The 14,976-nt window shown below is 40.6% G+C and overlaps 1 protein-coding gene across 1 annotated transcript in view; it reads right to left on the reverse strand.

Moving 5' to 3' along the window:
• Positions 1-14,976, reverse strand: part of bco1 (beta-carotene oxygenase 1) — a gene marked incomplete at both ends in the record, with an annotated part of 375,342 nt that overhangs the window by 268,222 nt on the left and 92,144 nt on the right. The window contains 1 exon segment of the mRNA XM_084309454.1: positions 5,322-5,430. Coding sequence (XP_084165580.1) covers positions 5,322-5,430 — 109 coding nt within the window.

The following is a 14,976-nucleotide window of genomic DNA, read 5'->3' on the forward strand; positions in this document are numbered from 1 at the left end:
GTTCAGTCCACATGTTGTGTCTTTAGTTCGGTCTACATGTTGTGTATTTAGTTCAGTCTACAGGTTGTGTCTTTAGTTCAGTCTACATGTTGTGTCTTTAGTTCAGTCTACATGTTGTGTCTTTAGTTCAGTCTACAGGTTGTGTCTTTAGTTCAGTCTACATGTTGTGTCTTTAGTTCAGTCTACATGTTGTGTTTTTAGTCCAGTCTACATGTTGCGTCTTTAGTCCAATCTACATGTTGTGTCTTTAGTCCAATCTACATGTTGTGTCTTTAGTTCAGTCTACATGTTGTGTCTTTAGTTCAGTCTACATGTTGTGTATTTAGTTCAGTCTACAGGTTGTGTCTTCAGTTCAGTCTACATGTTATGTCTTTAGTTCAGTCTACATGTTGTCTACAGGTTGTGTCTTTAGTTCAGTCTACATGTTGTGTCTTTAGTTCAGTCTACAGGTTGTGTCTTTAGTTCAGTCTACATGTTGTGTCTTTAGTTCAGTCTACATGTTGTGTTTTTAGTCCAGTCTACATGTTGCGTCTTTAGTCCAATCTACATGTTGTGTCTTTAGTTCAGTCTACATGTTGTGTCTTTAGTTCAGTCTACATGTTGTGTATTTAGTTCAGTCTACATGTTGTCTACATGTTGTGTCTTTAGTTCAGTCTACATGTTGTCTACAGGTTGTGTCTTTAGTTCAGTCTACATGTTGTGTCTTTAGTTCAGTCTACATGTTCTGTAGTTCAGTCTACATGTTGTGTATTTAGTTCAGTCTACATGTTGTGTCTTTAGTTCAGTTTGTGTCTTTAGTTCAGTCTACATGTTGTGTCTTTAGTTCAGTCTACATGTTGTGTCTTTATTTCCGTCTACATGTTGTGTCTTTAGTTCAGTCTACATGTTGTGTATTTAGTTCAGTCTACAGGTTGTGTCTTTAGTTCAGTCTACATGTTGTGTCTTTAGTTCAGTCTACATGTTGTGTATTTAGTTCAGTATACATGTTGTGTCTTTAGTTCAGTTTGTGTCTTTAGTTCAGTCTACATGTTGTGTCTTTCAGTCTACATGTTGTGTCTTTAGTTCAGTCTACATGTGGTGTCTACATGTTGTGTCTTTAGTTCAGTCTACAGGTTGTGTCTTTAGTTCGGTCTACATCTGGTGTCTTTAGTTCAGTCTACAGGTTGTGTCTTTAGTTCAGTCTACATGTTGTGTCTTTAGTTCAGTCTACAGGTTGTGTCTTTAGTTCAGTCTACATGTTGTGTCTTTAGTTCAGTCTACATGTTGTGTAGTTCAGTCTACAGGTTGTGTCTTTAGTTCAGTCTACATGTTGTGCCTTTAGTTCAGTCTACATGTTGTGTAGTTCAGTCTACATGTTGTGTCTTTAGTTCAGTCTACATGTTGTGTCTTTAGTTCAGTATACAGGTTGTGTCTTCAGTTCAGTCTACATGTTGTGTCTTTAGTTCAGTCTACATGTTGTCTACAGGTTGTGTCTTTAGTTCAGTCTACATGTTGTGTCTTTAGTTCAGTCTACATGTTCTGTAGTTCAGTCTACATGTTGTGTCTTTAGTTCAGTTTGTGTCTTTAGTTCAGTCTACATGTTGTGTCTTTAGTTCAGTCTACATGTTGTGTCTTTATTTCCGTCTACATGTTGTGTCTTTAGTTCAGTCTACATGTTGTGTCTTTAGTTCAGTCTACATGGTGTGTCTTTAGTTCAGTCTACATGTTGTGTCTTTAGTTCAGTCTACAGGTTGTCTCTTTAGTTCAGTCTACAGGTTGTGTCTTTAGTTCAGTCTACATGTTGTGTCTTTAGTTCAGTCTACATGTTGTGTCTTTAGTTCAGTCTACATGTTGTGTCTTTAGTTCAGTCTACATGTTGTGTCTTTAGTTCAGTCTACATGTTGTGTCTTTAGTTCAGTCTACAGGTTGTGTCTTTAGTTCAGGTTGTGTCTTTAGTTCAGTCTACAGGTTGTGTCTTTAGTTCAGCCTGTGGCTACAGGTTGTTCTACAGGTTGCTCTACACGTTGCTCTACATGTTGCTCTACATGTTGCTCTACAGGTTGCTCTACAGGTTGTTCTACATGTTGCTCGACATGTTGCTCTACAGGTTGCTTCACCTCCACAAAGCACCTCTGGCTGGCAGGTCAGCTTGCCGTCTTTCTCCTTTACAGCGCTGGCCCTCATGTACTTCAACTAAAGACACAATATGTAGACTGAACTACACAACATTCAGTCTACATGTTGTGTAGTTCAGTCTACATGTTGTGTATTTAGTTCAGTCTACATGTTGTGTCTTTAGTTCAGTTTGTGTCTTTAGTTCAGTCTACATGGTTTGTCTTTCAGTCTACATGTTGTGTCTTTAGTTCAGTCTACAGGTTGTGTCTTTAGTTCAGTCTACATGTTGTGTCTTTAGTTCAGTCTACATGTTGTCTCTTTAGTTCAGTCTACATGTTGTGTCTTTAGTTCAGTCTACATGTTGTGCCTTAGTTCAGTCTACATGTTGTGTCTTTAGTTCAGTCTACATGTTGTGTATTTAGTCCAGTCTACATGTTGCGTCTTTAGTCCAATCTACATGTTGTGTCTTTAGTTCACTCTACATGTTGTGTCTTTAGTACAGTCTACAGGTTGTGTCTTCAGTTCAGTCTACATGTTGTGTCTTTAGTTCAGTCTACATGTTGTCTACAGGTTGTGTCTTTAGTTCAGTCTACATGCTGTGTCTTTAGTTCAGTCTACATGTTGTGTCTTTAGTTCAGTCTACAGGTTGTGTCTTTAGTTCAGTCTACATGTTGTGGGTTGTGTCTTTAGTTCAGTCTACATGTTGTGTAGTTCAGTCTACATGTTGTGTCTTTAGTTCAGTCTACATGTTGTGTAGTTCAGTCTACATGTTGTGTCTTTAGTTCAGTCTACATGTTGTGTCTTTAGTTCAGTCTACAGGTTGTGTCTTTAGTTCAGGTTGTGTCTTTAGTTCAGTCTACAGGTTGTGTCTTTAGTTCAGCCTGTGGCTACAGGTTGTTCTACAGGTTGCTCTACACGTTGCTCTACATGTTGCTATACATGTTGCTCTACATGTTGCTCTACATGTTGCTCTACATGTTGCTCTACATGTTGTTCTACAGGTTTCTCTTCATGTTGCTCTACAGGTTGTTCTACAGGTTGCTCTACAGGTTGCTCTACAGGTTGTTCTACATGTTGCTCGACATGTTGCTCTACAGGTTGCTTCACCTCCACAAAGCACCTCTGGCTGGCAGGTCAGCTTGCCGTCTTTCTCCTTTACAGCGCTGGCCCTCATGTACTTCAACTAAAGACACAACATGTAGACTGAACTACACAACATTCAGTCTACATGTTGTGTAGTTCAGTCTACATGTTGTGTCTTTAGTTCAGTTTGTGTCTTTAGTTCAGTCTACATGTTGTGTCTTTAGTTCAGTCTACATGTTGTGTCTTTAGTTCAGTCTACAGGTTGTGGCTTTAGTTCCGTCTACATGTTGTGTCTTTAGTTCAGTCTACAGGTTGTGTCTTTTGTTCAGTCTACATGTTGTGTCTTTAGTTCAGTCTACATGTTGTGTCTTTAGTTCAGTCTACAGGATGTGTCTTTAGTTCAGTCTAGATGTTGTGTCTTTAGTTCAGTCTACATGTTGTGTCTTTAGTTCAGTCCACATGTTGTGTCTTTAGTTCGGTCTACATGTTGTGTATTTAGTTCAGTCTACAGGTTGTGTCTTTAGTTCAGTCTACATGTTGTGTCTTTAGTTCAGTCTACATGTTGTGTCTTTAGTTCAGTCTACAGGTTGTGTCTTTAGTTCAGTCTACATGTTGTGTCTTTAGTTCAGTCTACATGTTGTGTTTTTAGTCCAGTCTACATGTTGCGTCTTTAGTCCAATCTACATGTTGTGTCTTTAGTCCAATCTACATGTTGTGTCTTTAGTTCAGTCTACATGTTGTGTCTTTAGTTCAGTCTACATGTTGTGTATTTAGTTCAGTCTACAGGTTGTGTCTTCAGTTCAGTCTACATGTTATGTCTTTAGTTCAGTCTACATGTTGTCTACAGGTTGTGTCTTTAGTTCAGTCTACATGTTGTGTCTTTAGTTCAGTCTACAGGTTGTGTCTTTAGTTCAGTCTACATGTTGTGTCTTTAGTTCAGTCTACATGTTGTGTTTTTAGTCCAGTCTACATGTTGCGTCTTTAGTCCAATCTACATGTTGTGTCTTTAGTTCAGTCTACATGTTGTGTCTTTAGTTCAGTCTACATGTTGTGTATTTAGTTCAGTCTACATGTTGTCTACAGGTTGTGTCTTTAGTTCAGTCTACAGGTTGTGTCTTTAGTTCAGTCTACAGGTTGTGTCTTTAGTTCAGTCTACATGTTGTGTCTTTAGTTCAGTCTACATATTGTGTCTTTAGTTCAGTCTACATGTTGTGTCTTTAGTTCAGTCTACAGGTGGTGTCTTTAGTTCAGTCTACACATTGTGTATTTAGTTCAGTCTACATGTTGTGTCTTTAGTTCAGTCTACAGGTTGTGTCTTTAGTTCAGTCTACATGTTGTGTCTTTAGTTCAGTCTACATGTTGTGTCTTTAGTTCAGTCTACAGGTTGTGTCTTTAGTTCAGTCTACATGTTGTGTCTTTAGTTCAGTCTACAGGTTGTGTCTTTAGTTCAGTCTACATGTTGTGTCTTTAGTTCAGTCTACATGTTGTGTAGTTCAGTCTACATGTTGTGTAGTTCAGTCTACATGTTGTGTATTTAGTTCAGTCTACATGTTGTGTCTTTAGTTCAGTTTGTGTCTTTAGTTCAGTCTACATGTTGTGTCTTTCAGTCTACATGTTGTGTCTTTAGTTCAGTCTACATGTGGTGTCTTTAGTTCAGTCTACATGTTGTGTCTTTAGTTCAGTCGACAGGTTGTGTCTTTAGTTCAGTCTACATGTTGTGTCTTTAGTTCAGTCTACATGGTGTGTAGTTCAGTCTACATGTTGTGTCTTTAGTTCAGTCTACATGTTGTGTCTTTAGTTCAGTCTACATGTTGTGTAGTTCAGTCTACATGTTGTGTCTTTAGTTCAGTCTACAGGTTGTGTCTTTAGTTCAGGTTGTGTCTTTAGTTCAGTCTACAGGTTGTGTCTTTAGTTCAGCCTGTGGCTACAGGTTGTTCTACAGGTTGCTCTACACGTTGCTCTACATGTTGATCTACATGTTGCTCTACATGTTGCTCTACATGTTGCTCTACATGTTGCTCTACATGTTGTTCTACAGGTTTCTCTTCATGTTGCTCTACAGGTTGTTCTACAGGTTGCTCTACAGGTTGCTCTACAGGTTGTTCTACATGTTGCTCGACATGTTGCTCTACATGTTGCTTCACCTCCACAAAGCACCTCTGGCTGGCAGGTCAGCTTGCCGTCTTTCTCCTTTACAGCGCTGGCCCTCATGTACTTCAGCTTCACCAGGTCCTCGCCCACCTGGTGTACCCCCTGAGGAGAATGTTCAGCACCGTTAGAGATGTGAGGAGAATGTTCAGCACCGTTAGAGATGTGAGGAGAATGTTCAGCACCGTTAGAGATGTGAGGAGAATGTTTAGCACTGTTAGAGATGTGAGGAGAATGTTCAGCACTGTTAGAGATGTGAGGAGAATGTTCAGCACCGTTAGCGATGTGAGGAGAATGTTCAGCACTGTTAGAGCTGTCCCCCCTCAGCCCCCTGAGGAGAATGTTCAGCACTGTTAGAGATGTGAGGAGAATGTTCAGCACCGTTAGAGATGTGAGGAGAATGTTCAGCACCATTAGAGATGTGAGGAGAATGTTCAGCACCGTTAGAGATGTGAGGAGAATGTTCAGCACCGTTAGAGATGTGAGGAGAATGTTCAGCACCGTTAGAGATGTGAGGAGAATGTGCAGCACCGTTAGAGATGTGAGGAGAATGTTCAGCACCGTTAGAGATGTGAGGAGAATGTTCAGCACCGTAAGAGATGTGAGGAGAATGTTCAGCACCGTTAGAGATGTGAGGAGAATGTTCAGCACTGTTAGAGATGGCATTGCTAACAAAGGCTAACCATTTTTGCTTCCAATATCTAAAAACAAATAATAATAATAATAATAATAATAATAATAATAATAATAATAATAATAATAATAATAATAATAATAATAATAATAATAATAATAATAATAATAATAATAATAATAATAATAATAATAATAATAATAATAATAATAATAATAATAATAATAATAATAATAATAATAATAATAATAATAATAATAATAATAATAATAATATTAATAATAATAATATGAATAATAATAATAATAATTGTAACTGAGGGGTACAATTCCCTGACTGTATTAAAGAGTATGATATATTAAACCAATACTAGTTATGTACTTTAATTACTGGCCATACAGTACATGAATATATATGGTGAACACCCACACAAGAATACGGCATTGACACATAAAGTTCTATTTGGAGGGTATTTATTATTATTAAGCAACGTTAGGTTACAGATTGAGAATTAGGCTCGCGCTTGTATGGCGAAGAACACACGTAAAGTCAGTCAAGAGCGTAAGTCAATGAGAATAGTATGAATACTAGGATGGGTCTAAACTGACGCCACCTGTGGTATAGCAATTACATAGGGCACACTAGTACCAGCTGGAGACACTGGGGGGTTCCCTCCGGGTGTAAGGCCGGCAGGGGTAGAGGAATGTTCGGGTACAAAGTCTGGGTCAACGAGGAATAACGAGGCTCCAGATACAGGAGCCAGTGCATGTACTCCCTTGATCAGCAGACAAAGCAACAGCTATAATCCAGTATGCTCGACAGCATGGAAGACAGCTAGCCAGCCTCTTCCTAGAGGCGGGCTCGAGTGATGATCCTCACGGGGGGTAGATCCCAAACGACAGTGGGATCGACGGTTCTCTGCTCCAGCGGTCACGGTCCCAAAGCAATATAATCCAACCAGAAATGGTTCTGCAGTCGCCGGTGTAGGTTCTCCGATGTACATATCCAACGGTTCTCGTCTAGGACTCCTCGGGTGGGGGCACGAGTTTAGGCCGCCCAGCCTGGATAAGTGCACTAGCTATATACACAACGAACCGGTGGTAATGCTGGTCACTGAAGAACTGTAGCCGCACGATACACTATAAATGATAGACTATTACTTCACATTAGATTAAGTCGCACTCAACGTTACTGCGTTAAACTCTGACACTTTAGCAATCTATTCGCACGCGGTTCTCAATACTCTATTTAGAGGCAAAGTTGCTAACTTCACTGGACGTTGACTCGTGGTGAAGGCTTCAAGGTTTTGGTAAGACAAGTGCTGCTGTGTACACCTGCGCCGTATTTATACGTAAGGTGAATTATCTAGTGCCAACCTCAGTTCTGTCTCGTATTACTGCGCAGACTCTGGACATGTTGAGACATGCCCGGAGTTGCCTTTGAACTTGCCGTTGGGGGCTTGGTCGTTGGCGCCTAGGGGTCGCTGTCCAATAGGAGAGCGAATATTACTCTGGTTTGTACCCAGGTAAAGGGATATTCCGTGTATATATACAAAGAATATACAAGGGATATCAAACGATATACAAATATTATACAAGGGATATCGAGCAATAAATATATATATTCGGTTTAATCTGAACCTTTGTAACAATAATAATAATAATAATAATAATAATAATAATAATAATAATAATAATAATAATAATAATAATAATAATAATAATAATAATAATAATAATAATAATAATAATAATAATAATAATAATAATAATAATAATAATAATAATAATAATAATAATAATAATAATAATAATAATAATAATAATAATAATAATAATAATAATAATAATAATAATAATAATAATAATAATAATAATAATAATAATAATAATAATAATAATAATAATAATAATAATAATAATAATAATAATAATAATAATAATAATAATAATAATAATAATAATAATCATCATCAAAACACTGGTGGACATTTTGGGTCGATGTAAAATATTTCCAACAGGTATCAAATCAGATGGGCTTCTTGAAGTCTGTAACATTTTACTTTAATATAGTAAGTTGGGTATGAAACAAGAAAAATATATATTTTTAAATGTTTATGATTGAATCCAACCTATTGATTTGATTGAAGTGAATGTGATTTGACCAAAACATGTTTCTTCACAGATCCACCGAAGGTGGCGTGGTTCAGGAAAAGATGGACTTTATTAAAAAGATCTTTAAATATTTCACTCTCTGAGGTCAGAGCTCCCATGCATGGGAGAACAATAGGCTCGTCTGCATGGGCGAACAATAGGCTCTAATAGGTGTGAAAACATCCTCATCTCGGTAGAGAGGATTTTTCATAAATGGCGAAAATGTTGCGTGATTCAGAATTAGGTAAACAAATATTATATTCGCAATTTCTAATGCTTTGAAATGTTCTCTATCTGTTTCCTTATTTGCTAAATGTAATATTTATTTCATCTATTTCATCACTCAAATCTGTTTAGACTAATTATTGTTGTTATTATTATTACTTTGATTATTGTTTTTATTATTATTATCTTAATATTATGAAAATTGTTTTATGAACTTATTTCACTTTACTTTTGTTTTTGTGTTTTTTTTAATCCACTGATTTAATGAGTTGAGGCCCTGTATATGTAGCCGGTTCAACGCTGAACCTGCCACTACTTCGACCATGCCTTGAGTGGGAGTCGAACCCCGGGCGTCCGCACTGGGGCCAGCATCGCAAACCGCTGCGCCAAGAAAGGAATTCCCTCCTAAGCGCTCAGTTTGGATGCCTCTGGGGAGTGAGTTTTTACTTCTATGTGCCGTAGTCACACTATCGCGGCACATATCCGTTACATTTAGGCCCATCTGGGTCTCTTGCCTCTACTCAGCACCTTTATACACTTTCTGTCATGGTCAATGTTTTTACTGTTTTGCTGAAATGGTGCGAAATAAAGGCTCTCCTTGGTCAAGAGCAGGGGTCTCAAACTCAATTTACCTGGGGGCCGCTGGAGGTAGAGTCTGGGTGAGGCTGGGCCGCATCAAATATTCCACAAAAAAAGGGTTTCAAGTATTCCAAAAATGTATTAATACATCAACAAACTACCCCTTTGCCTCATCATAAAACCTCAAAAACACCAGCAACTGAGCATTCTCAGTGGTGTCAGTGGACTCATCCACAGCTATGGAAATGCACTGTGCATTCTTTTTATTCTATCACAGCCAGTATTTCAGTTATTCTGGTTGCTGTGCTATCAGAGGAGGATTTGCTTTTGTTTGCCTTCAAACATGGTCTCCATCACTTCAGTCATACATTATTTTATTATTTATGCATCAGAGAATGGCTTCTTGTGTTTAGCCAACACCCATGCCACTGAGTGAGCAGTGACACTTGGTTGCTTTTTATCGTTGTGACATGAATGAATGAATGAATGAATGAATGAATGAATGAATGAATGAATGAATGAATGAATGAATGAATGAATGAATGAATGAATGAAAACTTTATTTAACAGATTGCAGAAAGGGTACAATACAGTACGGCTCAATACACACAATTGTTAAGGGGATGCAGACCTGAGAAAGACGTTTGTCTTGTTTCCATCAGGGTCCCCCATTTTCAATTCATATAGACATTTATGCCATACACAACATACATGACATTTATGGCATAGGGACATATAGGTATTTAGTACTGATACATTTGTGACATAAACGGTATTCAAATATACAGTACTGTTACCCCTAGATCCTGACAGAGTATATACATATGATGGGGAGGGGACTGTACATTAGGAGGGGGTGGGTGGGTGGGAGAGAAATATACATACGGCGGGGAGGGAATATATACATGCGGTGGGGAGGAGACTGTCTATTAGGAGGTGGTGGGGGTTTTGGGCATTTACGGTGGCCAGTTTCGAATTGCAGCCTCCCGTAGGTGCTCTTTAAGAGCGGTTTTGAATGTGGGTAGGGATTCACATTCCTTTACAGCTTTGGGTAGGGCGTTCCACATTGATGTGGCATAATTGCGAAACGTATTTAGTCCCTTGTTTGAGCCGAATCTGGGTTTAACATGATTTGTTGAGCTTCCTCTGGTGTAGTGGTTGTGGTATTCACTGACCTTTGGGAAGTATTTTGACATGCACATGCAGGGCCGCCTCAGGGGGTGTGCGGTCGCACAGGGCCTCGAGGGAAGGGGCCTCGCACAATTTATTTTTTTTCTTTTTTTTGTTTTTGCGAGGCCCCCCTTCCCGCGAGGCCCTTTTTCATCACAGACATAAAATCTAGTTTTGCTTATATGCTTATATATTTCACATTAGACACGTTTGTAGAATGTGTCTGACTTGTTCCTGGCTCTGCGGCTCCGCAGCAGACATACTCACTATTGGAGCTCTGGGGCTCTGCAGCAGACATACTATTGGTTTCAACGAAGGGAGGGGTTACATCATGTGTACGCCGGCGTTCGTCAGCTGCGTTTCACTATTTCGCGCACGCAGCTTTGGAGGTTATGCTTAATTATGCCAGCCAAGACGAAGAGGACGGTCATTCGGCAGATGGACTGAAGATGAAAGTTGTTACATGTTAGACAGTTCAGTCAGGCTAGCCATGTCGGCTTAGCTAAAGGCAGGGACAGCTAGTTAGCTTTAGCTATGTTATAATATCGAGTGCTAACGTGTGGTTCAGTCGGGATAGCCATGATGATGTCGGCTAGTAGCTAGCTTAGCTAAAGGCTAACTAGCGTTAGCTAACCTAGAGAGAGCGCATGCAGCATTGTTATGCCAAGATGAAGAGGACGGTCATTCGGCAGATGACCATCCTCTTGGACGTTTGGTGAGTTTTTAATGCACTCTATTCTATTCCCGCCGTGGATATATCTCTCTCTCTCTCTCTCTCGGGAGCCAAACGGGCCAGCTAGCTGTTGTAGCTAATGTTATATTGAGCCAAAGCGGGCCGGCTAGCTAACGTAGCTAACGTTATATTGAGCCAAACGGGCTGGCTAGCTGTTGTAGTAGCTAACGGTGTGTGGCCTGGTGTCAGTACCTGGCTACTCTATTTGCAGTTAGCCTATTTAGCTGATGTCGGCCATTGGCTCCTTGCTACTTTGTTTTCTCTGGTATAGACCCTCTGCTCTTTGGATTTAAGTGTTGATCTTTGTCCTTTTGGATCTATGTATATTCATGTTGCCTTTGTGAAGTTATCTTTTCCTTCTGTTTTGTTCTTCCATTAAAAGTTGAATATCCTTTAGGGGCTCATCTTTGCTTATCTCTCTCATACATGCTCTCTCTCTAACACACACACACACACAGACATGCTCTCTCTCTCTAACACACAAACACACATGCTCTCTCTCTCTCTCTTTCTAACACACACAGACATGCTCTATATCTCTCTCAAACACACAAAATGACATGCTCTCTCTCTATATATTTCTCTCTCTTTCTAACACACATATACATGCTCTCTCTCTAACACACACACACACAAACAGACATGCTCTCTCTCTATCTCTCTCTTTCTAACACACACAGACATGCTCTATCTATCTCTCTCTTCAATTCAAATGGGCTTTATTTCACATTCTTGTATTTCTTCCAGTAGGTATGGGAGTTTTGAGTTATTGTCGATGTTTTCAAAGTCTCTTTGGGTGTTTGCAATTTGTGGGAAGTATGTCTTGGTATAGTGGGCAGGTTGTTAAGAAGTGGAGCTCGGTTTCCACCTCATCTTGTGTGCAGTGGGTCTGTCTTCGCTTGGGAGCCAGGTCTGCCTATGGCGGCCTTTCTCGATGGCTAGGCTGTGCTCGCTGAGTCTGTACCTAGTCAAGGATCTTCTTAGTATTGGGTCAGTCACAGTGCTCAGGTATTCTGCCACTGTGTACTCTCTGTTTAGGGCCAAATAGCATTTAAATTTGCTCTGGTTTTGGGTTGTTTCTTTCCAATGTGTCTCTCTCTCTCTCTCTCTCTGGCCTTGCTCTGGTGGAGGGTCAGGGGCATTGCCGGGTCTGTGCAGCGATAACACTGTATATTGACTGTAGAACGGGAGCTCTCTCTCGCTCTCTCTCTTGCTATATGTTGACTGTATCATGCCCAGTTTCGGGCAGCGCTATTATTTAAGAATATGTTGACTATGAAAATAAATAAAATAATAAATAAAAATTATATATATATATATATACATTTTTTTTTTACCTTTTAGGGGGGGGGGGGGGGGGGCTCGCGTTTAAATCTCCCACAGGGCCTCGCATTTCTCCCAGGCGGCCCTGTGTACATGGGTACCTTCGTCGTATAGTGTATCTTGTAGACCAGGCCCATTGCAAGTTGCTGTACTCTGTCGTCTACTCTAAGCCATCCTAGGTTGTTAAAGTGGGCAGGGGTGAGGTGGGTTCTGGGGGTAAGGTCAAGTAGTAGTCTGACCAGTTTGTTTTGTGATGTTTGTAATTTTGTTTTAAGCGCCTTTGAGGTGCTTTGGTACCATGAGGTGCATGCATAGTCGTAGTACCCTTGAATGAGTGCTCCTGCCAGAGTCTTCAGGGTATTCTTGTTTACCAGAGAGGAGATCCGGTACAAGAATCTAGTTCATTGGTTGACTTTTTTTATTACATTGGATGCCATTTTGTCACAGGAAAGATTTGCCTCTAGGATGGAACCCAGGTAGGTAATTTCGTCTTTCCCTGTGATAGATTTAATTCATTGATGTCTAGTAATATTCAATGTCAATATCTTATATATATCTATGCACCTATTGTCTCCCCCATGATGCAAGCTATAGCCTGGGCGTCTCTCAGTCTGACCTGCTGACCTCTGGCTGGAGGCTCCTTCCACACACAGGGCCCCCTGTACATCTCACGCACACGCACACACACTCACGTGCACACGCACACACACTCACGTACACACGCGCACACCCAGCTATCCGCCCATGAGTTATGGAGATGTTGTTCGAGAATAGGGGTCTTCTCCATCTCCATCTATTAGCCCCCCTTCTGAACAAGCACACACACAGCCCAGCAAGCACACACCACACACACACAAACTACACACACAGAAACATATACACACATACACCCCTCCCCTCTTCCTCTGTATAAATGGCATGTAGTGTGATGAATTCTGCCCTTCTTCTACTGGTGGCGATGAGCGGAGCCCGTGCAGGCTGCAGGAGTGGTGACTGTTCTTCTTCTCTGTGAATAAAAGCTCCGTTTGAAATACTCCGTGTTCCGCTTCGTCTTTCGGTCGACTGGTCCACACCCATATCAATTAAGAATTCACGAGGGACAGGAAATCCCTAACACTTGTGACAATATTGTCACCCACTGCAACTGAGAAGCCGTCGGTCTTGCTGAGTTTGTTATTTGAACCGAAGAGAATGGACTCTGTTTTACCCATGTGTAATGATAGTTTGTTATCAGCGAGCCATATGCAGATTTTGCCTAGTTCCGAGCTGAGGGTTTTTTCAACCTGCAACTTGTTCTTGTCAGAGACCAGCAAGGCTGAGTCGTCCGCAAACAGGAACAAGTTGCAGTCACAGGCTGACGACATGTCATTTGCATAAATTAAAAAACATAACTTTAACAATAATTCTGCTTGCAGCTTGATATGATGATTTCATTCCATTTATATTTGTGGTTCTTACTGCTGAAAGGTTGCATCAAAATAACTGTTTTGTTTCGTATTGGCGTTTCAAATTTCATTTCAAATTGCCACTCTTCACAAGAGCTACCGTTTCTTGGCACATTGTACTGGTTGGAGGGAGGATGAACTCATATTTTTCAGTCCATTCACCTTTGAATTGCAGCGATTTTCACTGTTGACTTTTATTTTACTGGCCATCTTTGAACATGCCATATTTTTCTACTAGCTGCCTGCTGGTAAAAATGATGCTACTCGCTACAGTACCTGCAGATTAGACTACCTGTAAATGCGCTGTCAACTCTCGCTCTGACTCCGACCCGTTGAAAGACAACACGCATTCCGTGAAGACCCGCCCTACTCTGCTCTGATTCGCAGACTGTGGGATGCTGACGGGACGCTGAATATGATTGGACCAAAGCAGTAGACAGACACAGACAGTTGGAGCAGTGCAGAGGAGATAGCAGAGAATTTCGAGGATACCTGCTATACGCAGTGATGACAGGATATATTTCCTTCTACTTGGTATCACTCCGGAATCGCGTTTCAACCACTAACGTTGCTGCCATGAGCCTGCGCTATGGTAGCCTACAAGTGATAAAATAAATAAAACGGCCAACTCGCGCAACGACTCGGCAACAAGTTGCGTGCGGCGGCGCGGGCCGCATTAACACTACACTTTGATGTCAAGTAGGGGGCCGCAAAATATCATCCAGCGGGCCGCAATTGGCCCGTGGCCCGCGAGAGAGAGATCAGCCCGCAACACACCCCTCCTCCGCTCCTATCCCTTATCGCGTGTCACACGCTGAATTACGAGCCCCCCAGCCCGGCCCGGCTCTACGCTGAGCTCCCTGTAGATTTCCCTGTATGCGGAAGTGCGCTGGTGGTCAAGCTGAATCTACCGGGAGATCGAGTAGTGCTCGCCCGCAGAGATATAATAATAATAATCAGTGCTTACTAACGTTAGCGTCTCCGCTATTTCTGACCGAATTAGTAAACTTTTTTTTTTATAACGGCAGATTCTTATTCACAGGAACTTTGTGCAGTTTTCACACGCTGCAATATAGAGATATGATAAATATGCGCTTTTCTGCTTTTTTTCCCCATAAAAACGGACTTACTATCAAACAAACACGAATATAAGTGGTTAACATTCAGAACTATTTGTAATCTGTCATCGATATATTGAGGTTCTTAATGTTAATCATGAGATTTTTTTTTAAATAGTAAACAGTTAAAATTATATGACTTTGAACGTGATCCATACTTTCATCGCCTAAGCTCCCTGAGCTCCACCAGTGCTAGGGAGGCACAAGGGTGAACTGTTTTTAATTGTTGTACGGCGACCTTGAGTGTCCTGAAAGGCGCCTTATAAATAAA

The sequence above is a fragment of the Notolepis coatsorum genome (assembly GCF_963971535.1).
Source record: "Notolepis coatsorum genome assembly, chromosome: 3".
Taxonomy (NCBI): Eukaryota; Metazoa; Chordata; class Actinopteri; order Aulopiformes; family Paralepididae; genus Notolepis; species Notolepis coatsorum.